Below are 27,965 nucleotides of genomic sequence, written 5' to 3' on the forward strand. Positions count from 1 at the left end.
CACTGGGCTGGCACAATCATAGATATATATAGATATCTATGGGCACAATCACATAATCTTACTAAGCCCCACCCCCTCCCTCTCCACAGCAACAGCTTCTTCTTCTTTCGTGTAACGTCAGAGGTCCAACTCCGTATCTTGTAGCCATGCCCTTAACTCTGGTCCCACATCAAAGAGGCTGGCTTACTGCCAGGCAGAGGAGCAGGCGTGTGAGCAGGAGGAGAGTGTAGCTACTCCAGGTAGGGAGTAGTACCTACTACCTTCATGATTAATAGGGACTCGCAGGGGGGTAGTGTGTGTGCCATGCCATGATGAGTCATTCAATTAATGTTGACAATAATATAACATACTCTTAACGCTATCATACAGTGAGACCGTCAACTACTGCTGGTGGTCTCTCAGTCAGTCAATGTCAAATAGCGCAGCATAAGCTATTGGCATCGTTTTTGTAGCTAGCTTAGTTCCCTAATTCAGTCGCAACTCCGGCTGACTATTCTAACATTAACTAGCTAAAGTTATTTTGTCAGCATTGCGTTGGCTAAGCCCACATTGCTGTGAGTGACCTAGGTCATTGATATTTGGATACTTGAAATCTGTATGAACAACAATTTGCTCATTACCAGTATGGTATTAAACTGTACAGCTTTTTGCACATCTTTGTCAGGGAATTCCAACAATTCTGGACCTGAATGTATCAGTTAATTGTAATCATCTCTCTCTCTCCTTGTCTAATGTCTAATCAAGCCAGGTTGTGGAGGAGAGAGACAGGGAGTAACAGGCTGTAGACTAATTTTCCCGTCCTGAGCCTGCTATGATGCAGGTGTTTTTTCAGCCAATAGCGAGTAAGTACACTGGTCCACTTGTCCATGGCACTTACTATCCAGCTTTGTAGTGGTTTGGGGAAATAGTATAGTAGGTACGCATATTTAAGGGGACTGCAAGGATGGTGTACTGGTGGGTGGTGTCCGACTGATTGTGGTGGGCCGGTCTGGGCCAAAAATGCCAGGGCCGATTTTTTTGTCCCAGTCCAGCCCTGCTTTATACAGTGGGGTCAAGTTAAAAAAAGAAAATATATATATATGGCTACTATGGTAACTAACATCATCACATGAATACAGTTGGGCTCATAGGATCCACAAGAGTCCCCCCTAGACATACCAAATACCTGTTTAGGGACCACAGTATGCAGAAATATGCAAAAACCACCTGATCTCAAACCTACCGAAGTCGGCCCATGTCACCCCACTTCTTAGGGACCTGCACTGGCTCCCCATTGCTGCACGTATCCGCTTCAAGGCCCTCGACCTAGCATACCGTGCGGCAAAGGGAACCGCTCCCGCCTACCTCCGGTCAATGGTCTGGTCTCTAACTACACACCCTCAAGACCCCTACGCTCTGCATCTTCTGGCCGCCTCAGACCTACTCCTATCCAAGCTCCGGGAGGGTCATCAAAGAGAAGCCACCTATTCTCAGTCCTTGCCCCACAATGGTGGAATGAACTACCCACCCCAGTTAGGACAGCCGAATCCCGTCCAATCTTTCGCCGTCGACTAAAGACGCACTTCTTCAACCATTATCTGAAATAATAAAAAAATAAATAAAAAAAAAAATAACCCTAACTAACCTTACTGTCATGCACTTGTCCTAATAAACGAACCTACACTGTAACACGCAACACTTTGATGAACATTGTTACTCAGCTGATAGAGTTGTACCCTTCCTGATGACTTGTCGTACAGAACTTGTAAGTCGTTTTGGATAAAAGGGTCAGCTAAATGACTAAATGTAAATACAAAAGAAATGTAATAGGCAAAAATAATACATTTGTATTACATGCAAAAACTGGATTGTTTTGCCCGACAACTGCCCAGGATTTTTAAAATGGCCCTGCAATTTCTACCCTCACCAAAATGTAGCCTAAATTTGGAGCATGAGCTAGTATGATGTATTTGGTACCTATGAATTCCTTAGGTTGTCTAGTTTTATATACCACTATCTTAAAATGTGAGAATACCAGTGCCTGTGAAAACTGGCTAAATGGTGCATTTATATAGCGCTTTTATCCAAAGTGCTTTATTATTCCTCATTCACTCACACACCGACACCAGAAGCAACCATGCAAGGTGCCAACCTGCTCATCGGGAGCAATTAGGGGTTAAGTGTCTTGCTCAAGGACACTTCTGACACACTGCCCGGGAGGAGTGGGAATTTAAGCTGGAACCTTCTGATCACCAGATGACCAATCTGCCTCCTGAGCAACAGTCTCCCCCCCAAATATTGGGGCTAAGATGTTTTGTTTTGGGAAAAAATATTTTTAGGAGGTAAAATAACTTGAACCCCACCAAAAAAGGTTCAGTGATGCCACTCCCATCCTCATTGAAAGAAGGAGTAATTACTTATTCCAAAACCCAATAAATAAATTATATTCAGAAAATTGGAGACCAATTAGCTTATTAAATAATTGTGGCAGAATATTTGCACTATCTTTGCAAAAAAATACTGAATCAGGAGCTATGCAAGATAATTGATGAACAATCTGGATTCATGCAGGCGACATCAGTAATGTTAGATTAGTACTAGATTTGATAAGTTACCTCATCCATGATAGTTTTGTTTATCGATTTGTACAAGGCATTAAAGTTTTTAGTAGGGATGTTCGATATTGGCTTTTTTACCGATACCGATAGTCCAACTCTTAATTTCCGATACCGATATCAACAGATACCGATATATGCAGGGTTTCCCCCCCCCCCAAAAAAACTTAATAATTTCAGGTAATTAACATTACATATCTCTTGTTGTGGAATTAACACAACATTATGCATACTTTTGACAATAAATAAAATAAGAATGTGTTCTTACTTTCTTGCCTGGGTAAATAAAGCTTAAATAAATGTAAAAAAAAAAAAAAAAAACGTTTGAAAACAATACCGATATTTTCCGATATTATATTTTAATGCCAATATCAGCCGACCGATAATATCGGACATCCCTAGTTTTTAGGCAATATCTTTTTATAAAAGCAATGCGTACGATATTGGATACACCAGCTCAGTGAAGCCATCTCATATAGCACCTCTCAAAGATGTAACACAGGTTGAGGTATTAGACAAGGATGCCCGATCTAACCCATTTTATTTTAGTCTGAAATGAGCAATGGCAATGAATATTGAGAATAAATTGGGTACTGTGGAGGTCCAAACTTGTCACTGAATTTATACAAGGTTTTGGATATGTAGCCAATTATCTAAAATGATGATTATATTTTAGTCAAGAAAATACTGAAAACATGCTGTGCATCATACCCCATCAACTATTGAGAAAAAGATTGCCAGAAAACCATACAATTGAATTGTTTTCCACTTTAATATAGCACAATTTAATAAATTAAAAAGCTGGTGAATATACTGAAACACAAAATCTGACTTTGTAAAATGTAAATAGTTTCTGCAGTCTTTTTACCTCTGGATATTAAACACGTTTACAATAAGGAAAGAGGAAAAGTCATGAATAGAAGGCTATGGTGCATTTGATTGAAGTCTCTCAACTTTACTTTTCCGAGACAATTATCGGATGTAATTTCAATATGGCGGCATACACTGAACATCGTTTTAATAGATCGAAGCTAGATTCTCGCCAATACCAGTGTGGTAGCCTAATATAAGTTTCTAAGCATAACATTGCATTCACAAACCAGCCACACATGTCATGATTCTCCAGTTTTTTTTTTTTTTACATGCACAGCAGTTTTATTCCAGTTTTCGGAGCTTCCGACCTCAGACATGAATTGAATGCAGCATAACCAAGTAGTTTGCATGAACTTTCAAAATGGAAATGGGTCAATACAGTGCGAAATTATGGGAAGAAGAGGTACGAAGTCAGTAGTTTAGTGCCTTTTATTAGAGATCAGGAGACGATACAAAACATCCACCATTCAATCTAAGCGCTGAACAGGCCGTTCAAACACATCGCTCCCCATCCGACCTTCAGAACACCATCTAGACTTCTAAGCCCATTGGATCCTGGTTTTCACAAGTAAAAGGAATGCATTTGTTTTACTACATCAATGCCATGTTTTTATACTAGAGAACAGGAAATTAAATGGAAGTTTTGGAATTTGCAGAAAAAGAACAAGAACATTAACAAACATTCAACCGTGTTCCCCCAAAGAAGGTTGCGATACATCTTGTGCAATCAAGAGTAAATAGGTTTGTACTACACCTAGTCTCGACTACACATTCTTACTTAAGAACTTAACTAGAAGTTTGGCAAAACAAAAAAGGTAGTTTGAACAAAAATAATTGTCAGGAATCAAATAATTGGAATTTTGGAAAAGTTGTCCCTTCTCTGCAGTCGCTCAAATGGAACCCAGCTAGAGCAAAGCCCCTGTCCACAAACATTTACATTAAGTGTATTTAGTTTATAAATCATCCTTCATTAATTATTTTTCTCTTTTGTATGTTCTTAACATTATGTTGCATGAACTGGAATGACAGTTTGTAGTTGTGGATTTTATTTAATTGTTTTCCCAACTGTCACTTCACCCACTCCCACCCACAATATTCCACCCCCAAGTCCCATAATGATCGTGGTCCCATCTTTGTCCCTCCTTCACACCATACTGGAATGAACAGCTAATCGCATCAGATGTGTCTGGCAGGCCTCCGGTGAAGCCTGGAGCAATGGCTTCAGTTAGAGGGGTTTGCCTTCAAGGCTGATCACCGACACGCCTCCCAGCTTTTCAGCTAGGGTCTTCCGATCTATGATTTCGTCCAAACTGTTCACCTGCCATTCATGCTTGATGCCTGAAATTTTAAGAAGAAAAATAAATGAATCCTCCTGAGAATATCAGAGCTTGTGGAGAAACAAAGTAATTGGGAACGTGCTACTAATGTCACCTGTCATATTCATAGTATTCCATTGCAGATCTTAGTAGGCAAACAATAGGTGACCGTTACATCGTCAAATACCAGATGACTATCACCAGGGTTCCAGTAGATCCCAGCAAATTCGATTTAAGACTTTTTAATACCACTTTGAATAGAATTGAACACCCATTTCATGGCTATACTCGCAAAAAAGGTATTATAGAGATGTTCTATAAAAAAGGGGGGGGGGGCTATTATGTACTTGCAGCGCGCAGACATTTCCCCCAAACATAATTTAAGTGTGAAACAGAAGTCATCAAAACATAGAAGTAATCCTAATCCAATACAAATAAGACTAAGGCCTTCTGATTTACGAAATTTACTTTTTAAGACTAAAATCAAATGCCAATCAATGCAAAACTCTGGAGCTGCATATCACCTGTGAACTTCTTCTTGATTGCATCTTTTGAGCTGGCGTAGAGCATCTTGCTCTTCAAAGGGGCAGCATCGGGGGCCCTATGAAAAAAAAGAGCCACATTTCAGAATACAAACCACAGTCAATGTATTCTTGATCATTACAGTTTTGAGTATGTACGAGTCAGAACATCGTTCATGGGGCCCAACCTTGACGCACAAGTAAGCAAACTCTCGTTAGTGCAACTGTTGCCCGGGGGACCAATTAAATTGCAGAACACGTTTCTCCACCGGTAAACATGTGCATGCAACGTTATGCACACAAAACAGCATTCATAAAGCTGCAAAGATGTCACCTAGGTTTTTGGAAGAGTTCATAATGAAACGCGCAGACTAACGCAGATGCCTTCTAGCCACTATCCTCCCGTCTTTGGCAAAACCATTGAACACAGACTACTCATATTCATACAAGAACCCAAGGGAAACATACAAATCGTGTATCGAGCAGCTGAAAGCTGCCAAAAAGAAATAAGTGGATGTAAGGACTGCCACTGGGCTGTTGCTAGCTAGCTAGGCTGCGCAAACGTTAGTTGGTTAGGATGGTAGTGGCTAGAAGACATCCATATTACAGCTAGCAGCCTCTGGCCGCAGAAGAACAATGCTCCATGCGCATTGCTCTGTGGACTCCTGGAGAAACCTAAGTGACGTCACAGCAACTTTGTTGAGAACACAAGCACCCTCGCGACACGAACAGCAACACACGGACAGGGCAGTAGCAATAGGAAGTTCACAAAATATAATGGGTACCATGGGTAACATTGGAACACACGCACCAGACAATGAATGCCTTTCCCTGTAAGCTATGACGACATGCTTGGCATCTATGGCATCCTCAGCCATCTTTGCTCTAGCATCACAATTTTGCCTCTGAGCTCCATGAAAGATATTTATCAGAATGGGTTGAGTGATTGATTATGTTAACTGATCAATTATGCTATAGTTATGCTTTTTGAAATAGTTTGAAAAGCTTAAGCTGTTAAGCCCTAGCTTCTGAAAATCCGCCTAAAAATATATACCCAAGTAAATGGAAGATTGCTCCACTTCTACAAGGTCCATTTGCATGTTCTTGGTATCTAGGGACATCTATGGATCTCATGGAATGTATTCCCAGTGTCAGAAATATTGTGTCCGTTACTAGGCTTGAGTAAATTGTGATGAACCAAAGGAGAATATAAATGATTTTTCTTTGCATCTTTGACAGTGAATAACACCATGGTAAAAATGACCAGACATGAAAAACTGCCACTGAGCTGTTTCAGCACCTTCTTGAGATCATGTGTACATGATCCAGCGGACCGCACGGGCTAAAGAGGTTAGGACTATAATTCAGCCACAAAAGTCAATTACAATATGCAGAAATTATGGCTATTTTAAGTTTTAGGCCATTATGATTACGGTACTTCTGTAATCTCTAGGGGTGGGACAATACATCGATCCAGATCGATACATCGATGTAATTATCAACGATCGAATCGGATCGATGCGATGTAATAAGATCGATTCTCTTATTTTGAAAATCCTGTGGCGAGTCTCATAACTGATTGTGTTAAATGGGCATATGATATCATCTCATATCGATCGCAGGCACCTGAATCTAATCGTATCGTATTGTATCGTGAGAGACTTTGTGATATCGGCAAATATCGTATCGTTGTCCAAAGAATCGATATCGTATCGTATCATGATGAAACTGGTGATTCCCACCCCTAGTAATCTCCCCGACAATCATTTGATTAATTGTTCAGAAATCAGAACCACAAACTTGTCAACAAAAATGGGCCAAAAACACATCCCTGGTCTTTAGTGCCAGGAAGCCCGTCCTCACCATAAGATGAAGACTAGCTCCTCCTTCTTAGTTTCCTTGGTCTCAAAGGAGGCGTCATAGAGGGCATAACGGCAGTCCTCACTGGGGAGCATTTGTACGAAGTGCCTGTAGGGGTCTTCAATGGTGGTGCCCACTTCACCCTGGAGGATCTCTTTTCCCTCCTCGATAATAATCTTCCTCTTGTCGTCACTCATGCAGAACATAACGGCCTTCTTCCTCCTCCTCTTCTCATCCTCGTTTACCTGGGCCTTGCGCACCTTCATGTCGTTGAAGACTAAAAGCACATCTTCTGCTACTGTCACACCGGAAGCCTGCAGAGTGAGAGAGATCAGTTAGCTTGTAAGCAAACATAATAAAAAGTCTACTGTGGAGGCCTGCAGAGTGAGGCATCGGTTAGCTTGTAAATCAAAACATAACAGTCCACTGGTTTAACCTATAGAAATGAACATTTACTAAATCCGTTCACATTTAAGTAAAAAAACTTTAAATACAATTTAGCGACTCCATAGCTTTAATTTCATTGAAACTTGCACGCAAGAAGAAAGCTTTTATTATTTGCCGATAATTACATTCCTAAATTATCACTATTCAGTTGCATTCTTTAGCCCACTGCCCTCAAACTAGGGATGGCCCGGTCATGTTTTTTGCCACCGATACCAATCGTCTATATACGGATCGCCGATACACTGCCGATAGCAATAATAATCGAGCTGAATTCAATTAATTTGAACTCCGCTGAGAGTTGTTTCGGTTATGTTTTTCACGCGCGCCATCGATCGGTTTTCGCAATCGGCGAGTATGAAGCATTATCGGAATTCCCCAATCTCATTGATTTATACTTTGGGAACCACTGGTCTAGAATGGATACCGGAGATGTCAGGAAGTGGCATCAGTTCCCTTAGGTCAGGGGTCAGCAACCTTTACTATCAAAAGAGCCACTTTTCCCTCCTCCCACAAAATAAAATGCTCAGGGAGCCGCACAACCTATTTACCCTTAAAATGAAGATAAGTGTATAACGTTTTATATATCCCCAAGCAAACCCCACATTTAGCATAAAACGCCTGACAATTGCATACCCAAAGTAATTTGCGATTTATTATACTTTATACTTATAGCACAGTTTGTTGCATTAATGGGGATTATAAAGAAACAACTTTTTATTGCCGTTTTTACCCGTTATAACAAAGGAAAACCTCAAACTCTTATGGAGAAAAAAAGACTGGCTGTGTAGACTTATTTTTAAATAAAAACACAGAAGAGGAGACAAAACACTGGTGTCTGTAGACCGACATTGAAATAAAACTCTGAACTATTCAGGTATATTTGAGTCCTTCCCTTATTTGTGGAACATTTATAAAATAAAAAGTAGTAAACTTAAAAAAAAAACTCTTATGGAGAAAAAAAGACTGGCTGTGTAGACCTACTTTGAAATAAAACCCTGAACTATGCAGCCCTATTAGAGTCCTTCCCTTATTTGTGGAAAATCTATCAAATAAAAAGTAAATTTTTCGTTGTTCGCATACAGGTAAGCCTGCATCGTTAGTCGTGAAAGCAAATTAATCTGTCCACGCTATTTCTCATATTTTCCTTTCCCCCCCCTGAATTTTCTGAAAATATGGCTCGGGATTAACCACATAGCATGCAACGTCCCGGGCCCTCTTTAGTACGATTTGCCCACCGGCGCGACACGCCACTTTGAGAGTGCATGGCGGCTCGGGTAGGGCTGGGCGATATGGCTTCTAAATGATATCACGATATGTTTCGCTCCATCACGATACAAATTGTGATATTTTGATATTTCCTCTAAACTTTAAAGCACTTAAAAATGCAAAATGCTTGATTTAACCCTTTGATGGATACAGTCACACCAATATGATTATATAAACCTCTGTTGTCAAGCCTAGTCAATATAACCCCCGCCCCCCCGCATTTCTCACGAATGGAACTGGTGTCGTGGATCACTCCCCTGTGAGCGTTTCCAGGGTTAGCGCCTAACGTTAGTTAGCTTAGTTAACGGCTAACTTAGTTACCACCTCGCTAGGCGTGTGTGCGTGTATGTGCATGTACATTGGGCGAGTGTGTGTCTGTGAGGGAGAGAGGAAAGTGCTGCGCTAAAGTAAGTGTCATCTCAGCCGCGGCGGCTTAGAAACTGACGTGAAGTTTTGTGCAAAACATCACGATGTCCACGACACATTTAAAAAGTGTATCATTAATTAATTGTACCCGATATTTATTTAATATCGCCATATTGCCCACCCCTAGGCTTGGGTCTGCATTTTTTTTATATATAAGAATTAAGCCTTATTTGTTGCCGTTCTAATGCCACCTCACTCGACAAAATCCGTTCAGCGGTTCTCGAGTTACATTCCGATATGTCAGGTGTGTACACGCGAGTCAGATTACCACGCCGACTCCTGAGGCTCTGGAACTGTCAATTAAATATTATTGGACACAAATATTATTGGACAGGGTTGTAGCCCATGAGTAGCTTTCCAATGATACCCCACAAGGGGTTGTGCGAATCAGGGATCTAGGTGAAAATCTACAAGCGAAAACAGGAAGTGAAAAATACACAAAATGCATTGCTGTCAATGTGGAAATGGATTACTGGAGAACTTTTGTACAGTTTACCAGAATCGCTCTAAATCACCCATTTCTAAATGGATTTTTATGAGATTTGGACCTGTACTGCATAAGACTTCAGGCTATGTACCCATGGTGTTTTCCAGCTTATGGGTATAATTGTTTGGGATATTGCAACTACTGAAAAACATGAGTACATAATTACAAGTACAACTCAAGTTCAGCCCTATGTTACTCCATTTCAGAATGTTCTTTCAAAGGAGACCAGGCTTGGGCGACTGGGTGGCGTAGCAGAGATTGCGCTCATCACCAATGCAAGAGACTCTGGTCTCGACTCCCCGAGTCGGCATTGCCTGCAGCTTGGGCCAGTTGTCATACTATCTCAATTGGCAGATGTAGCGGGTGGAAAGTCGATGGGTGGGGATTGGACGTTGTGGACAGCGACTCCTACAGGTTGGTTGGGTGACGCCTGTACACAGCAGAGACAGGAAGTATCGGGGGCAGCGTGAGGCTCCCACGCGTTACTCCTCGCCACTGAGAGTCTGCGCTGTCTGGTGAAAAGATGACAGGCTGCCTCCTCGTGTACCGGAGGGGACACGTGATGCAAGGCTTCCATCCTCACTACAGCAGACCAGTGGGAGGCATAGTCTTAGCAATGTTCAAGACAGGGGAGGGGAGAATTGGCGATACGAAATTGGGATGGGAGAATAGGAGAAAAAAAGTGGATAAAAAAAAGGACCAGGCTTGTGCATGTGCTATAAGTATAAAGATACTTTCAAAAAGTATGCAGTCCTTAAGTACAAAAGTTGCCACTTTTCTGGGTGCCTGTTAAGAGGTTAAAGCTAATAAAAAATGAGTAGCCTATAGTAAATGTATACACAGAATAGCATATAGCAGAATTAATGATTTTACAATATTTTTGCTAATGAAGTGATTTATTATAAACTATCCAGTCGTTTTTATAGTGTAACGCTACTTCAAAATCATGGAACGTGCCCCCCCCCCCCCCCCCCACACTATTTGAACTCTGCAAAAAGGGTTTGCAGGGTTAGATTAGTTAGCAGCTAACGTTAGTTAAGGTTTTTAAGGTGATGTGGGCATACAAGCATCGTGAGGATGTAAAGCATCAGCATGTTAGACCCATTGCAAGCAGAGTTCTCATTGCACATAGAAACAGCACGACTAGGCAGAGGAGTGATCACATGGCTGAAGAGCTGCCAGTCATAGCTTCTAAAATTTAAGGTGGGGGTATTGGGCTCAGCCCCTCCCCTACAGCTAGAGTTGACGTGAAACAAGGAAGTTATCAAATGCGAGCGAACGCGCACCACGAGTCTTGGCTCTAGGCAGAATCACGAAGTGGTTTAAGAGAAGTTATTTCTATTTTTCTTTTAGCGTTCATCGCTTTTTACTACTGGGCAGTCCAGTAGAGAGAGAGAGAGGAGGAACGGGAGACAGAGGGGGGGGGGGGGGGGGGGGGGGCATTCGGCAAATAACGATCCAGGAATCGAACCCGGGTCGGCCGTGCCGCGACTCAGCGTGTTATGTGGTTTGCCACTGGGGCGCCAGTTATTTCTATTTTGATCATGATTCATTGTGCACTACGTAGTTAGATTACATGCTGGGCCATGATTACTGCGTAGAAGAATGTGCGCGGACTGATGACGACATCAACTCGAGACATTCAGTTGTTTTGGTGGTTTGAAATCACGTGGCATAATAACAAGAAACATTAATTCAGACTGTGTTGGATATAACAAAATGGATTTATATGGATTATGGACTTGGACACATTCATGGAGAATTCAAGCCGGGACCACAACGCTTCTCAAAGGGTTGGCTCGACACGCGACGGCTCCAACTCGCCTCGTAACGACGTCTTCGACTTTGTTGGTTCTATCGCAGCAAAACAAGTGAGTCTATGAATAGCCCGTCGGCGCCGGCCATAAGAAGTTAATTAAACTTGACAGAAATGTATATCGAAGATAATTATCGATATCGAGTTATATGAAAATAATTTTATTATTTTATCACGATAATGTTTTTGGCCATATCGCCCAGCCCTAAGGGAAACTCATGAATTCAAGAAACTTGGAAGAGGGGCCCCATGGTACAGAAAATCCATTTGATCTTTTTATCAAATTACAGTATTGTAACTGGAATCATATTAGTCGACTTTAATGCAAAGGGTACATATGTGGAAGTGTAGTTCTCATGACTTGAAATATATGGATGTGAATAGACCTTTGTCCAAGGGACGTTGTGATTGGAGGATCAAGAAAAGAGGGGTTTGAGATGAGTCATCTGCTCATAGCGATCCAAGAGAAATGATGGTAGTGAAGTAAATACCACACCCCAAACATCTTCGCTTTGCATTCGGAGCATTTATTAAAGATAGAATTAGGAAGCTACCAGTGGCCAACATTAGCACAGCAGATGGCCTAATGATAATAGAGCACAAAGCACACACTACAAATGATCTTGCATAACTACAGAAATGTATACAAATTTGCAACAATTGTATATAGAATAGGAAGCCCGCTTGTATTCAGTTTAATAGCGTAATTCACTGTAAATTGTATCAGGGCCAAACATCCAAAACAAAGCATCCCTTGCCTCAACTCAAGTGTCCTGACCCATCTCTGGAACCACGTAACTCAAAACTGCTACAATGCAACACCTCCGGTCTCTCTTCACCTTTCTTTTCCATTCTCCCAGCTGTTAAAACTGTTATGCTACCTGGCTAGCAAGCGAGCTGTACCCAGCATGACCTTCAGCAGTGTAACAGCAGTGTTTCCCCCCACCATCGCCAACGGGACCCCCCACCGCTCCTGAAAAAAAACTAATACATTTATTATAATTTCTCTTTTTAAGTTTGCTTTAACCCATTCAGTGCCAACCACGAGTATAGTCGGGTTAACTCGCCATCGCTTGAGTGCCAATCACGAGTATAGTCGTGTTTTAATCGTTATTTCTTTTATTAGCGATATCCATTCATTTTTCATCTATCCAGCCTGACGTTATCATTGGGAATGGGTCTGAGCTCGCAATGGGCAAATACAGCCGCCTATCGTCTGTATTTGGTATTGCACATCATTGGATTGGATGGCTGGGACTGCATCAAAAAAATAAGTCCGGTCCAGGTTTTACTTCTCGGGCATGCAGCTGGATACCATTGCATTGACTGGGGGGACTGGGAGCATCGTGGATTATGTGTTTTGGACTAACGTTGGATCAATGGACGCGATCGATATTTGGAATGGCGATCAGGAATTGGATTAATATTTTTGCATGACATCAGATGTGAGGTAAGGCCTTTATGTTACGAATCTTGGGGCAATCAGATGTTCCTTTCTCCGCCATCGGAGCGCGTGTGTGAGGTTCGCGCCGACCAAAGTACGGAGAAGCGATTTTTCAGACCCCGCTTCTCTTCGTACATGAGGACACATACTATCGATAATCTAGCGTTTATTTGAAAACTATTCATAAATCAGCAGAAAAATTACACGTTGTGTATTCCACTAAAGGGCTATAGTGTCTCTCTGGAATTACTAGAAATCTCCAAAACTATAGTCTTATTCAAAACGGTATAAAACGGAAATGTACAGATGAAAAAACAATCCGTTTCGTGCATGTTTACTGCAAGCAAGTAATTGATAAGCGACGGGTGTATTAGACCCATAATTTAAGATATAGTTTAAGTGTTCACAAATATCCCCGTCCTCCCATTGATTAAAGCGCTGGCCTACAAGCCCTAATTTGGTCATGGCTCTGAATGAGTTAATCACAGTAACGTCGGCGAGCTAGCTAAATTATACATAAATCGTTTTCATATAAATCAATCTTCACTAAGAAGTAGTGGTGGGGGAAAATGTCGATACGTAGTAGTATCGCGATACTTTATCGATACAGGGACGCCAAGTGAAAAAGTATCAGATACCTAAATAAGGGGGTAGCCCAGTCTCAGTGGGTGGAATGCTTTTGCCATTATCAACAGGTGGCTTCGTGCCTGCCTCGATTAATGCAAAGTAGTTCCCCCTACTTTTAATATTTAATTTTACTCAAGTCTAGTGTGGGATATGTGGACCAAAGTTGTCCTACTGTGGCACCATGTACAAAAGGCTGACTCAAATGATCTGTTGCAACAAGTGAGGACAACGGACCTAGCTAGTCAAATTAGCCTAGCATGATGAGCACATGTTACTTGGAAGAGTGCCAGATGTCAGTGGGAATTATTTTCCATTTTAACCAGTCTTCTATTCTAGCCTTTCAAGTTTGTGAATGTAGGAGAATATTGGGTTATTCGTCCAGACCACCCACCAACTAACAAAACCATGAAAAGTTGAAGTTATTCACAGTCCTAGTGATAATCAATAAATTTGTCAAAACCAATGAGGTGTGGCATTGTGCCATATTGTATGGTAAAACATGTCATGGGAATATTATGAATGGACATAAGCAATAAGAGAATTCAGGAGCACCATAATTTAAGATATATGCAGCTTTTAACTTAAGATTTCCATTGGGGAAGAATTAATCAGCACGTGGTGTAGTGGTTAACACTGTCGCCTCACAGCAAGAAGGTCCAGGATTCGATTCCCACTTGGGGACCAGGTTTCCGCGATGCCAGGTACCCAGGTGGGGTATCTCCCAGGCCTTTCTGTGTGGAGTTTGCATGTTCTCACCGTGCTCGCAAGGGTTCCCCCGATAAGAAACCCAATGGAAAAACATGCACAACAGATCGCCGACGCCGTCGCGTCCCTGACGAAGACGGGCAGGAGCACTTGGATTGGTCCCTGGGCGCGGTACCTCGCCGACACCCCGTCTGCCCTGGGGGGGGGGGGGGGGGGGGGGCGCGACGACGACATGGGTTAAGCGCAGAGCTCAATCGCATCAGCGACCCTGAGAAAGACGATGCATGCGTGTGTGTATTCCTGTGCATGTGCCGCCCATTGCATGTCCCATGTTGTTGCATGTCCCATGTTGTTGCATGCCGAATAAAGACGTCTCTAAAGAGGTCTCTAAAGAGGTCCTGCATTATTATTATTATAATCACCAGCAATCATTAGGGTGATTTTGGAGGAAGAAATGAGGCCGTTGGTTGACACACCATACCATTGTATTCACCAATCCAGTACATAATCCAACACATTAAAAAGGTGCAATAGACAACATTTCTATATAGTCATGATTAAAAATATATATACACACATCCACAGAGCTTTTAGAAAGTTGTAGAATAAAAGTATTGCGACATCTAGTGGCTGAATTTCTAGCACAAACTTGTCCTTTTTGGCAAGATTACCCATTCTGTGTTGTCAGCAATTTACGAGTGAGAATAGACTAACACAGAAAAACAATGAAATGTATTCTTAGATATGGATGACTCTCCTTCAAAGAGATAGGGGTCAGGTCTAGTTAGTCCCCATTATCAAGATGGCGGCAGAGTGAACAGACTCGTCTTTAGACTCATGTTAACAAGGGTCACTAATAATAGACTAAAATTACAGTAGTCATGCAGGTGCGCTGTATTCCTAGCGACCTGTATCCCTAACCTTAACATAATAACCCCAATTGTCTTACCTTGCCTAATTTGGACAGGAACAAGTCCACGAAAACAGCAAATATGGACCGGATCAATTCCACGAAAACTGCTTGTTGCATGTCAAATGTCGATATCAGCCAACAAAATCCTTGCTGCAACGTGAAACGATCAACGGTACTAGCTAAAGCGTGTGCATTGCATGCGCAAAGCTTCCAAACGGGTGCATTGCATTCGTTCCCTGGCACCCACCAACCAGGTAGAGTTTGTGCTCGATTGCACAAGAGAAATGTCTAGAGAAGGTGTTTTAATCACCCAAATCTACATGGTTCTCTCTTGGGGTCATTAATGTCCACACCAAGGTCATTAGTTAAAACTGCAGTTGGCAACTTTAGAGATTTGCAAGAGTGAGTTTACCTGCCCTGCAGAAACAGAGCATGCTCTGCATAACTTTTAGCACACGTGTTGCAGACTCCCAGGGGCACCAGCAGCTTTAACCTCTTAAGCCCTAGCCATATTTTCAGAAGATTTGACTAAAAGTACATGGAAGATTGCTCCACTTCTACAAGGTCCATTTGCATGCTCTTGGTATCTAGGGACATCTATGGACCTCAGGGAATGTATTTCAATGTCAGAAATATTGTAAATTGTAATGAAAGAAGAAGGACAAGGAGAATACTTTTTTTCCCCTTTCCCATCTTTGACGGTGAATAACACCATGCTTACATTGACCAGATGTGAAAAATTGCCACTGAGCTTATTCAGAATCTGCTATTTTAAATATGAATAGAATATCAGGCCTATAAATGACATTATTATGGCCAAGATCTATGGATCGGGCCCGCTAATTGATTCCTGGGTCATATCGGAAAACGAATACCACCATCGCCTTCCCCCATCAGCCCTAGCTTGCTCCATTTCTGCTGGGCAGGTAAACTCTCTAGGCAACCAACGTTTTAACAAACTAGCTGTGAAAAACACAAAACATTTAACTGGAAAAAAATTATGAAACAGTTTTTGTACTAAAATATACCGTCTTTAGTTTTAGTCTGTACATGTGGTCAGATTTGTCAACAGGGCAAGCGTGAGGAAGTATTGGTGCATAACGCTGGGAAAGCACCAGGGGCGCGCGCAGGCACTCGCGGGTTTCGTGCAAGAACAGCCATCCACACCAAGTCAGACTTCAGAGCGGGCGGAAGCGCACGGAGGAAGGCACATTTACATCGGAACAGCTGTAAATGCCTAGTCTGACTATATGCGAAGTCAGTCCCTGTTTGATTTTTTTTTTTTACGATTTCCAGTTCCAGTGTTTGATTGGCCATTTTGCATGTATAACCAGTTATTATCTCATTAATTAGAATTAATTATAGAATGATGAAATCAGTGAGACTGTACTCCTGAAAAAGTATAGTATGGTTTATTTGTATTGGGAGATATACAGACACATTAGCTGGTTGAAAAACATCTATACGTGTGGTAATAATGCAGATATTATAAATGTATTTGTGAAAATGCGCGCAGCGCACACCTTAAATTCCAATCGAAGCGGAAAAATACGCTTCCAGCCCACGAGTCACCCGACCGGCCGGTGTGAACAGCGTCGCCCATTAACATGGAAGCGAAAGTGAAGCGCTGATCGCTCGCCCGCCTTACGCCTGCATCCCGCGTTTGGGCCGTAATGCTCACCGAGACTGGGATTGAGTCAATTACCTTCAGTCACTTTTTGTATCAACACTTTGGGTGCCACGCCTCTTCCGGGAAGTTATCGCCTCATGCCAACCATTAGACCCATGTAATCGATCACCTTGAGCTATAACTAGGGGTGGAACGATACGCATTCGAACCGTGTACCGTACGACCTCCACGGTTCAGGGCGTCTGTATCGTACGGTTCAAATGATGCGCAAAAAAAAAATAAAAACTTAATTTGGCGGAGCCGGGAGAGGTGCGCGCTGGCTGCAGCAGCAGCAGCACTGCAGCCAGGTGCTAAGTCAGTTTGTGTAAAAATGGCAAGCACAATATAAATCAATCTTCATTACGACTTTAAAAACATAGCCATTAACATTACATAGGCCTACACACATCTTGCCATAGCGTTAGCAGTTTGTACAACGCATGTTGAACTATGGTAGCCCGCCAGCTAATACAGTCAATGCAATGTTATCGTAGCTACTAGCTAGCAGAGGAGAAAATGGGAGTCTGAGAGGCGGGTGTTTAAAGACAATGATAGGCTTTTATTCAACATCCAAGAAGGCTAACATACAACTGTGTTTACTAACTCCAACCGGGACTATTGCCGCTTTTCCACTGCATGCCATATCACCTCCTAACGTTACCGGAGCTAAAATGTCCGTGGGGACCCGCCAACCCATAGATAGTTCCACCACAGTTGCACTCAATATTTAAATAATGTTAGTCTCTAAATAAATGTAGACAGATAATGTACGTATTTTAAAAATAGAATAAACAGCAGTGTTGTTTTGAAACAGTACAGTGTGTGTTAGTTTGATGTATGCTGCAATTTATATTGATGGCCTTCTAATTTGTTTATTTATTTTAAATAACCGACACTTTTCCCTTTGATAAGAAATCCAGCCATATTCCTTTCATTGTATTTCAAATACTGCACTTTAATTTCAAGCTGAAAACGAACTTTCCATTAACACTTTCAGTGCCACGGACGACATATCTAGTTTTATTAGGCCCCCCACTGAGTGCCCACGACGACAAATATCGTTTTATTGTTATATTAGCGATCTGAAATCATATTTCATCAACAGAGTCTCCCGTTGGTACAGCAGCCCCTACAGGAGCTCAGTGCCCCCTATCGTCTATCCCTGTGTAACTGCAGGTCAGTCGCTTAGACCTGGGATCTGTAGATATGTCGGGGCGGAGCCAGCAGGTTCCTTGTGCTGGCAATAAGTCTGATCAACATGGAAGTCATCGCAGGACGGGAATCAGCCTGGAATATATATTTACAGCAGCCAATACTCAATCAATAAGCGTGATCAATATTTGGAATGGCGATCAGGAATTGGAATGATCTTTTTGGAGAACATCTGATCTGAGGTAAGGAATCTATTTTACGAGTCTTGGGATAATCAGAGTTGTATTTGCTGAGATCTCAGCGTTTGCCCTATGTGTGATGCGTCTGTGTGTGCGCGCGATCGCTGATGAGGAAATAAGAGAACGAGTCTCTAGCGTGCATACGTACACATACTATCGATAATCTAACGTTTATTTGAAAACGATAGGCCGAAAAATTGCAACGTTTTTTTGTGTATCCAGAATATTCCAGTAAAGGGCGATTATCACAGAATCTTTATATTTTCCTGAAACCTTCAAAAAACTAGCGTTTTTCAAAATGGTATAAAACAGAAATGAACCGATTAAAAACAATCCGTTTCGACAATGTTGACTGCAAACAAGTCATTGATAAGCGACGGCCAGATTAGACTCATAGCCATCATTTAAGATGTAGTTTATGCATTCGCAAAATATGAGAGCGCCATCATTGAAGTGGGTGGTGGCACGCAAGCACTAAATCGTGCGCCCCCTGCTGGCACTGAAAGTGTTAAGAACTGACAATCAGGGAATTTAAACATTGTTTTTTTGTGTTTATATTAACACTTTGGCTGCCATGGGTTAAATTCATTATCAACCGTAGGTTGCCGGCTCTATTTGTCTATAGAGAAAGTCCCCTTCTTTGCAGGGCTATAACTTTTTAAATTCTATAGGCGCTCCCATAGTCCAGCAGACTGTACACAGAGCAGACTCCGCGGATGTCCGCGCGGCTCTTTGAGCTTTCATAGTCCAGCAGATCTCAGCGGACGTCCGCGGTCTATTTCCTACATTTCTCGCACCAGTTTTACTACATTTCCCACAATTCTGTCTGTTCTACTGGAGGGAACATTATCAGCGAGAGCGAGAGAGAGAGAGAGAGCGAGAGAGAGAGAGAGAGAGAGAGAGAGAGAGAGAGAGAGAGAGAGAGAGAGAGAGAAGAGCTTCACGGGCTCATCTCTCTCCTCGCGCCGCGGCGTCACATTAAATGCAGTTCGATGTCAACCAAAACGCCGAGCAGCGTTTTGTGTGACACCAAGTCAGCGGCGCGGATGTCCGCGCCTCAGAAAATAGGAGCGTCGCACCTGTGGGTCTGCTGTCCGCAGAGATCAAAGCTCAAGAGTCCGCGCGGACGTCCGCGGAGTCTGCTCTGTGTACAGTCTGCTGGACTATGGGAGCGCCTTATTGCTACATTGCCATTATTAGGGCCCATTCAAAGTCCTATATGTATTGTTCATTGTGTAGCAACGTTAAACTTTTTCATTCACATATTCATAGTAAAGTATGGTCTAATGTATAAGTATGTTTTCATCTCTTTCTGCAGCTTTCTCCAGAACGTGATCTATAGCCCCAAATACATTATATTGATGATGCAATACAGTTTTATGGCAATCAGCGCGATATAAAAAATTCCAACTAGACGTACTTCTAGAAGTTACTACACGTCATCTGATGTTGACCGGATGAGCTAGGGGGCGTTTATAATTCCGTGGGCAGCGTTATACCAATCATCTAATGTGGGTCAAATGTTGATAATAGCAGTTAGTATCGAAGACGGTAACTTTACACGCTAAAACTCACCCCAGTCTCCGCGCGCCGTTGGGCGATCATCGTAGAGTAGAAATTTTATCATTATGGGATGTAGATTTACCCGGTCCATCTCCAGCTTGTATAATGGTATATACGTCCAAATCATGTTGTTTATCGAGTTATTGGCAATCGATCGCTATGTAGTGTGACGAGCCAGAGTCCCGGGACATGTACCGAGTGCCCGGAATTAATACGGCCGTCCAGCACAACCTCTACGGCACTTCCCGTTAAGCGATTGCGCCGATGGGCCACCAGATGGCGCTCCTGAACCGCCAGAGAGCTCAGTGGGTCCTCCTGGTGGATCTCAGGCCAGCGGAGGGGACATATGAATCCGATCCCAGATTTTTGAAATATTGATATCAAAGACGCTGTAAAGCGTCTTCGGCAACTTGAGCATGGCCGGGAATGACGTGTTTAAGCGTTTCCCGGCACACAAAGTGTTAAAGAAAGGAAAGTCTAGTGCTGGCTGAGCATATTGTTTGTTTGCACTAAGTTAATACTTTGACAAATGTAGCCTATATTTTTCAGTCAGTTCGGTCTTTGTGTGCCAAACATTATTTAAGGCTGTAAACACTAAACTTTTTTTTTTATATATATAAAAAAATAACGTATATCAAACCGAACACCGACTCCAAAACCGTGATACGAACCGAACCGTCCATTTTGTGAACCGTTCCACCCCTAGTTATAACCATATTCTATATTATAACTATGGATACAGTACTATAGTCATTTGACACTGGGTTTCTTCCGGTCAAGATGCAAAAAATAAATCCATCCATACGTTCCCGTGTTATACCGTGGTGAATACAAGTATGGTTTTAGAGCGGTCCTACACGTCGATTACATTGTAGACTCTAGCGTTCCTCGCCTGAACCTGCTATTGTTCCGGATTCAAATCCACATTATCTGTATTATGTTCCATCATGAATGCATGAAAGGGGGGGGGGGGGGTCGTTTCTGATTATTCGAGCGTCAGTAACGGCATTCGCATTGAACAAACGGTTACCAGCCCGATTGCTATGAAAGCATTGCAGGATCAAGCTAGAATTTACGTCAAATCGCCCTTACCTTTGGCCGAAAGTAATCCAAAAAGAATATTCCAATTTCTTGATCACCATCTGGTAGATCCAATCCCCATTTGCTCGACGTTATAAACGACCATAACATATGGATCAAGCATAGTTGACAGGCTTCGATGTAACCGGCTGAACTGTGCGCCTCCCCGAGAACAAAAAATGGAATCCGAGACCTGGGGTCATTCCACAGCCCAGGATACAATGTTAGATATGTAGCTCGATACCGCCGCCTGGTAGGATGCAGCCGGTACTGCACCTTCGGATTCCCACTATGCATTTTTCAGCCAACACACAGCACCCTGAGATTGAATAGGGTATTAAAATCGAGAAGAAAAAAAAACGACCCAGAAACGAGAATCTTCGTTTATGGCACTGAACGGTTGGGGCACAGAAAAGAGAATTCTCGTTTGACAATTAATGTGTTAATACCCTCTAAACTTTGTGAATCTCACCGACAAAAAAGCTAATAAAAACAAAACATTTTTAAACGATACAAACTGAAACTAGCAAACTCACTGGAATGGAATCTAAACTGATTATTTTTGTATTAAATAAAAACTAAAGAATTTCAAGACTATAACCCTGGTCCACTCCATGGTAATCCTTCCACACATTTGAAATTGAACAACACAGTACAAATGGGACAAAAATCCATACACGCACAAAAAATAGTGTGAATGAAAAAGAAACAAAGACTGACATAGAAAGGACAGAAGGCGCCTAAGGAAGTTCCAAGTCAGTCAGAAGATCCTTAGGAACTTCTACTCATGTACAATAGAGAGCATCCTGACCGGCAACATCACCTCCTGGTTTGGGAATAGCACTGCACAAGACCGTAGCAGACTACAAAGAGTGACACGTTCAGCCGAACGCACAATTGGAGGGGGGCTTCCCACCCTCCAGAACATTTACAACAAGCGGTGCAAGGGGAAGGCTAAGAGAATTATTAAGGACTCAAGCCACCCGAACAACTGCCTCTTTGAACTGCTGCGGTCAGGCAAGCGATACCGGAGTCTTAAGGCGAGCACAGAAAGACTCAGAAGAAGCTTCTATCCCCAGGCCATCAGGCTGCTAAACGAACAATAATCGCTAAACGAACAATAATCACTATGCAACAACCATCAAATGCACACAGCACACACACCCACACGCACACACTCACTCACTCAAACAACACACTGCAGCACCCACTCTCCACACTTTAGATCACACAAACACACTTACACTTTATATTTATTGATAAAGGATTTGCACTACAACTCGTACACCTACTGTGAATTGTACCTAAATTGCACCTCGTCCCATTTCTCCATTTCTGCCTTGCACTATATAGTATTGTATATTAGTACACTGCACAGTATTGTATATTGTATGGTAACTACGTCTATTCTGCATCGAACATTGTACATATGTCTAAACTGAACACTGTGACCTCATTTTCTTTACTCTAATTTTACTATGTTTTTATTTCATACTTATCTTGTCTTGCACAGTCTCTGGAGCGCAACAGTAAGAAGCATTTTGTACAAAAGTATTCTGTACTTCTGTATGACAACTATTAAAGAAACTTGAAACTTGAACGACATAGAAACAAAGACAGAGCTACACCTACTTTACCACAATTACTTAAACTAAAGGGAGGGTTAACCCAAAATAACCTATTTTCCCCCCATAACCGGAGTGCTATGTATCCATCCAGATCATCTAGCTTTGGAGATAACTGCCGTCGCTCCAATACAATGTGGTGCTCAATGCACCAAAAATAATACATTTATAAAACAATGTCTCATTTCAGAATTTATGACATGGTTACTTCGAGATGATTCACATACCTTGTTGTGAGCAGTTTCATGTAGTAACTGTTCTACCAAACTACACAGCCCATAATAATGAATAGGGACATTTATTGTATTGGAGAAACGGCAGATATCGCTCAAAAACTAGGTGAATCGCACCAAAACAATTTGGATGGAACTCTGGAGGAGGATTTTTTCTCTCGGGTGAACTGCAGCTTTAAGTGTGGCTCGGGGGGGAAATGGGGAGAAGGGCTTTTCTCATCAGGGGTTAATTTGGACTGGGTCATCGTCTGTGACAACAAGATAAAAACACCATGACTGGTGCATCCATCCATGCACGCAAGTACATTCAGTCCAAAATGGATGGTTCGTCTAGGAAGAATGAGTGGCCATCGTGTTCAACTGGGCAGAGGTAGTGAGTGAACAAAAAACTTGACAGAGAAATTGGGAGAGGTGCTAGCAGCTTATCAGACAACAGGAAAGCCCCATACAGGGGCAGCTGATCAACAGAATTGATGGGCAAGATGCAGGTGTGAATAGCCGTTAATGGTAGTAGTTGGCTGAGTTGGTTAAGCTATTGAGTACAAATTCTATATCTCCTACCATCAAACAACAGTGGGACCATCTAAAAATCTGTGGGGATCGGCGCCGATCATCCAAAAATCTGTAGGTGATTCGACTCAATTGCACAATTAGGCCCTCCTGTAACAATGGTCTAGATGGTCCTAGGTATATTCTATAGGCCTATTGCTTATCAATGCCAAAGGAGCAATGGAGGAATGTTAGTGACTCATAAAAAGGTCAGGCAACAGGTGTCTCCCAGTATCTGAATGCAAAGACCAGCACTCCAGCAGGTATAAAACATTGTTGCATAAGACTTGTTGTCCAGCCGTAAAAGCCTAGCACGTGAGATGGGTTATGCCACATAGCTCTGCAGTAGAAAGGCCATGAGAGCAAGGGTGGGGACATGAATTAAGCTTTAGAATGCAAGGTTCTGTCATACTAGACAATGAGTCTTCTGTGGAAATGAAAACAAGTCACATCCCTGCCTCAAAGCTGGCTAATAAACTCACTCAAGAGTTTGAGTCTTCTGATTTCATTTAGGGCACTATGCTACAGGATTCATCTCAGTCTAGGCCAAGGTGGAAGGTGCCTCTCTTAGTGTACAACAAATTATGTGGACCAGGAATGTGATCAAGATGTGGTACACTTACAAGACACAATTATGGTTAAGAAAGCAGGAAATATTCATAAAAAAATAAAAATAAAACACTTGATGGTATTAGTTTAGATTAAAAAACAAATCTTGGGGCGGGGCAACATCCTTGATGGCCACATGTTGCAACAGTCAAACAAGCAAAAGCAATAAAGCTCTAAATTCGAGATAGTTACTCATGTGTCATTTGATGACATGCATCCTGAAACTGACCCACTTTGTGAAGGAAATTGTGCAAGAAGAAAAAAGTAGGCACTGGCATGTTTGCTCTGGGCGTGTTGTGCCTAGGTGTGAGAGACTACACTGTATTCTCAAGATGCAGGGCTGGGCAATATGGAATACAAAAATAATTATATACGACATTCAGAGGGTTTCCAATATCACAACATCAAAATATAGGCTATGCTTTAGGTATGGAAAATCTGATGTTAGATAATCGAGTCAATGTTATCATTATTTAGTCATCAAAATTAACCACATAAAAAGAATCTCCACAATATGAACACAGCCAGACAATAAAACAATCTATATTGCCCAAACCGTATGTTAGTTAAAATTTCACTCCATTTCTCATAAATTACTCATTACATACAAAATTACTTATTACAATTAGCATTGTATTGTGACAAAGAACAAGAAAAGAACAAGAAAAACATAAGAGCTGTAACAAAAAATACCCAGGAGAGTGGAGGTTACATTCTACCCTTTAGGCCCCGGTCCTTTCAGAAGCATATTCTGACCAACACAGACCCCCTTCTTCCTGCCATAAAACACCAGGAAGTGTTGCCAAACGTCAAGGTTCAAATAATAGCTAACGATAAGATAAATAGACATAAAATGCCCATTTTATATATATATATATATATATATATATATATATACACACACACACACCGACACACGTGTGTCTACTGTACACCAAGACTGATGCCTATCGACGCCAGAAGAACTAAGGTAATTCATTGGATTGGTGCATTACTGGAAAAGTACACAAATAAGCAGCCAACAATATCCAACAGACTTCATGAATAGGTTAGGGCCAGGCAGCCTCAGCCCTGCCACATTGTCTAAGAAAATGTCATGCATTTAAGCCTCCATGCTGCCAGTAAAGAGAAATGAAGGAAGGAGAAATGAACTATTATTATTGACATCTGGTTGTCAGTGGTGCATGGCCTATAGAGGCAACAGTGAAATGCAATATATGAAAAACGGGGTATGGTTTTTTGAGTGTTCAACATTGTTGTATGGCGTTGGCAGTCTGAAGTGTTATTTAGGTGCTGGAGGGAAATGACCGATACAAACTCCTCGCCATTTGCCAGGGTTTGAATTATTCTAACAAGCTGTTCAGAATTATTGCAGTTTGTGATGTAATAGAAGGGTGAATTGGCTTTGATCAATCAATTAAATGTGCTTTGGGGCCAGGAACACTGCCTACGTACTGCCCAGTTTGCAAAGGTTTTTACTCGTGGGTGTTGGGTAGCAGTGAAGGAAATCATTCTGAATTGGGTGTGTCACACCTACCAAAAACAATAGATGAAAGAAATTAAGAAATTATTAAAATGAGACATTTTAGGTACAAAAACAAACGTTCCACAGATTTAAGGAAGTTGTATAAAATGTTTTAGATAAATAATGTCCCTTTTAGTTTCAACGTTGATGATAGTGGGTTAACAACCGGTTCAAATATGATTGTATACGACTCAAATTCAGGAAGGTACATGCATAGATAATAAACTGACAAACGTATAATATACTGAAACTATGCTAAATAAATTCACAAGCAAAATGCCGCCTTCCGTTTCTGGTGAGGCCGTTCCGTTGTTCCAGTCAGCGTTCCATTACATTGATGACGATACAGTAAAAATACACGTATGGTGTCATTCATCAACACCGACTACATTAACTACAGTGTGCCTAGTTATGCATCTCGTCAGCGCGGTGCCAACATGACGTCTAGGCACTGGGGGAAAGCGAAAGGCCAGTTAGCTATATCTACCTTAACCAAATGCTAAGTTATAAGGATACATAAGTGGCATACACCAATGAAACGATCCAACAACTATAATACCGATGCTCTGGACGAACACAGTAACTAGAGTGCGGAACCACCACGACCAATAACAAGAGCAACAACACAAAATGGTCTTTGCACCAAATTCAGGGTGGGGTCATGAATGCAGCATTCAGCACATGTGCCGCTAGTTCGCTATATAAGGCAAACCGCTGTTCAAATATAGTCTGTAAACTTCCTCATTCACGTCTCCGTGTACTGCGACCATAATAACCTCATATCCATCCATTTTAACTATGTCAATTTCGTATAATACACCTCGCGTTTCTACCGGTGAAAAGCAGTCAGTGAGCTAACAGTCGGTAGCCGTGCGGCGCAGACAAAGAACACGGAAATCACAGCCGTCCAGCAGCTAACCGTCAGCAGCGATGGTGGCTGTCATCACGTCTTGTCTACATGATTCACAGCACAGTTAGCTGGGCTGGTAGCTGTGGGAGAGAGAGGAGAGGCCCCGGGGCCACATAGCTGCACGGTGCACCTGCTGTGCGCTGCACTGTATCTGGAGAGACTCCATCAGAGAGGCAACATAACGGAGACGGAGGGAGACGGTACATGATGAGAGTCAGGGCCCTTCCTCCAGCGGCTCGCCCGCCGGGGACAAGTGGGGAAAGAGGAAATGGCGCCAGTTGTTTTGGGCAGTCAGTCATTTCCTCATCTTTACCACGCACGGCACAACACATTATAGAACTATTAAGAAATATTTTTTTTATTTTCATAGTTGTAAGCTTGTTAACCAGTCCCCCCCACACACACAACACCAAAGATGCTAGCTATTCCTGCTGCACCTCCATCTTTAGCCTGAGTCACCGAACGCTAAGTTACACCGACCCGGCATACAATTTTTTTTTAACCGCTGGCTAAAAACTGCTCTTAAATTTGTCGAAATGGTTAACTAATGTACACAGACACTTTAACATTACACATCCATCCGGCATCATTCTTGAACAATCACATGTATATTTGGTTGAATAGAAGGGTAAACGTACCATGGTTGTAGTTGTGTATTGGTCGGCGTCTGGATCGAAATTGAATGAGCTGTGATGAATAGTTGCTCTCGACTCTCGCGCACACTTGATACACCACGTGAACGCGCTGAAGTGCGCGTGCCCGGTCAGATATGGAGCGCGAGCCTGGACCGACGGCCCTCTTTATACCCCGGGGTCTCCCGCCGCCAGGTGCTGCAGCATGACTCTCCAACTTCCACATCACTATAATGTGCTGAGGCTGCTTCTTAATGCGCCTACTGACAAATTTAGCAACATATGAGGCGATTTCTAGGAGCAATTCCTAATCTCCTAGTATTTGTGTGATATTTTTTTGTATATGTTTTTATATTTGCTGCTATCCCCCCCCCCCATTTTAACTGTGGTGAAGGCCAACTCCGGTATCCAAAACCAACACACCAACTATGAGATTCAACAGAGAGCATGATGGGAATGTGTGTTCTTAGTATAATAAAAATCTACACCTGCACTCTTGATAAAATACCAAATTGACTGAATCAGAGGCAATGCATACCTATTTTATACTGGAAGAATGGCACGTTAGCCAATAACCAGTCAAATTACAACCATAACACAAAACACCAGGCTAATTACCTAAAGCGTACAAGGCTTATACAGCGTTTTAGACCTTTACACAGTACTGTATTATGGCGGTATATTATAAGAGTAGCCTTTTACCATATTATTATAGGGCGTTTCTTCCAATGATGCGCAACACTAACTGTTTATTAATTTCGAATGATAAAAATGTGTTTTTTGACAACTTCTATTTTGACTGACATTCTGCAGACGAGAGAAACCCCGTTTTCATGATGGAGGAAAATTCTCTACCTCCGTCGTCGGTTCTCCCTCACCCACCC

The 27,965-nt window shown here is 42.1% G+C and overlaps 2 protein-coding genes across 2 annotated transcripts in view; both read right to left on the reverse strand.

The window, feature by feature from the left end:
* Positions 1–27,203, reverse strand: part of LOC311242309 (cofilin-2-like) — a 43,795-nt gene extending 16,592 nt beyond the window's left edge. The window contains exon 1 of the mRNA XM_084331253.1: positions 27,088–27,203. Within this exon, the coding sequence (XP_084187379.1) occupies positions 27,088–27,090 (3 nt within the window). The 5' untranslated portion in view covers positions 27,091–27,203. The remainder of the gene's footprint in view (positions 1–27,087) is intronic.
* LOC311242308 (cofilin-2-like) lies at positions 3,882–27,218 on the reverse strand. Its single transcript, XM_084331252.1, has 4 exons — positions 27,088–27,218; positions 7,168–7,478; positions 5,308–5,384; positions 3,882–4,805 (listed from the first exon to the last, which is right to left on the reverse strand). Exons 1-4 carry the CDS (start codon positions 27,088–27,090, stop codon positions 4,693–4,695), a joined length of 504 nt encoding a protein of 167 aa, XP_084187378.1. The 5' UTR covers positions 27,091–27,218; the 3' UTR covers positions 3,882–4,692.
* Positions 27,219–27,965: the final 747 nt, after the last annotated feature.

This window comes from Notolepis coatsorum (assembly GCF_963971535.1).
Source record: "Notolepis coatsorum genome assembly, chromosome: 16".
Taxonomy (NCBI): domain Eukaryota; kingdom Metazoa; phylum Chordata; class Actinopteri; order Aulopiformes; family Paralepididae; genus Notolepis; species Notolepis coatsorum.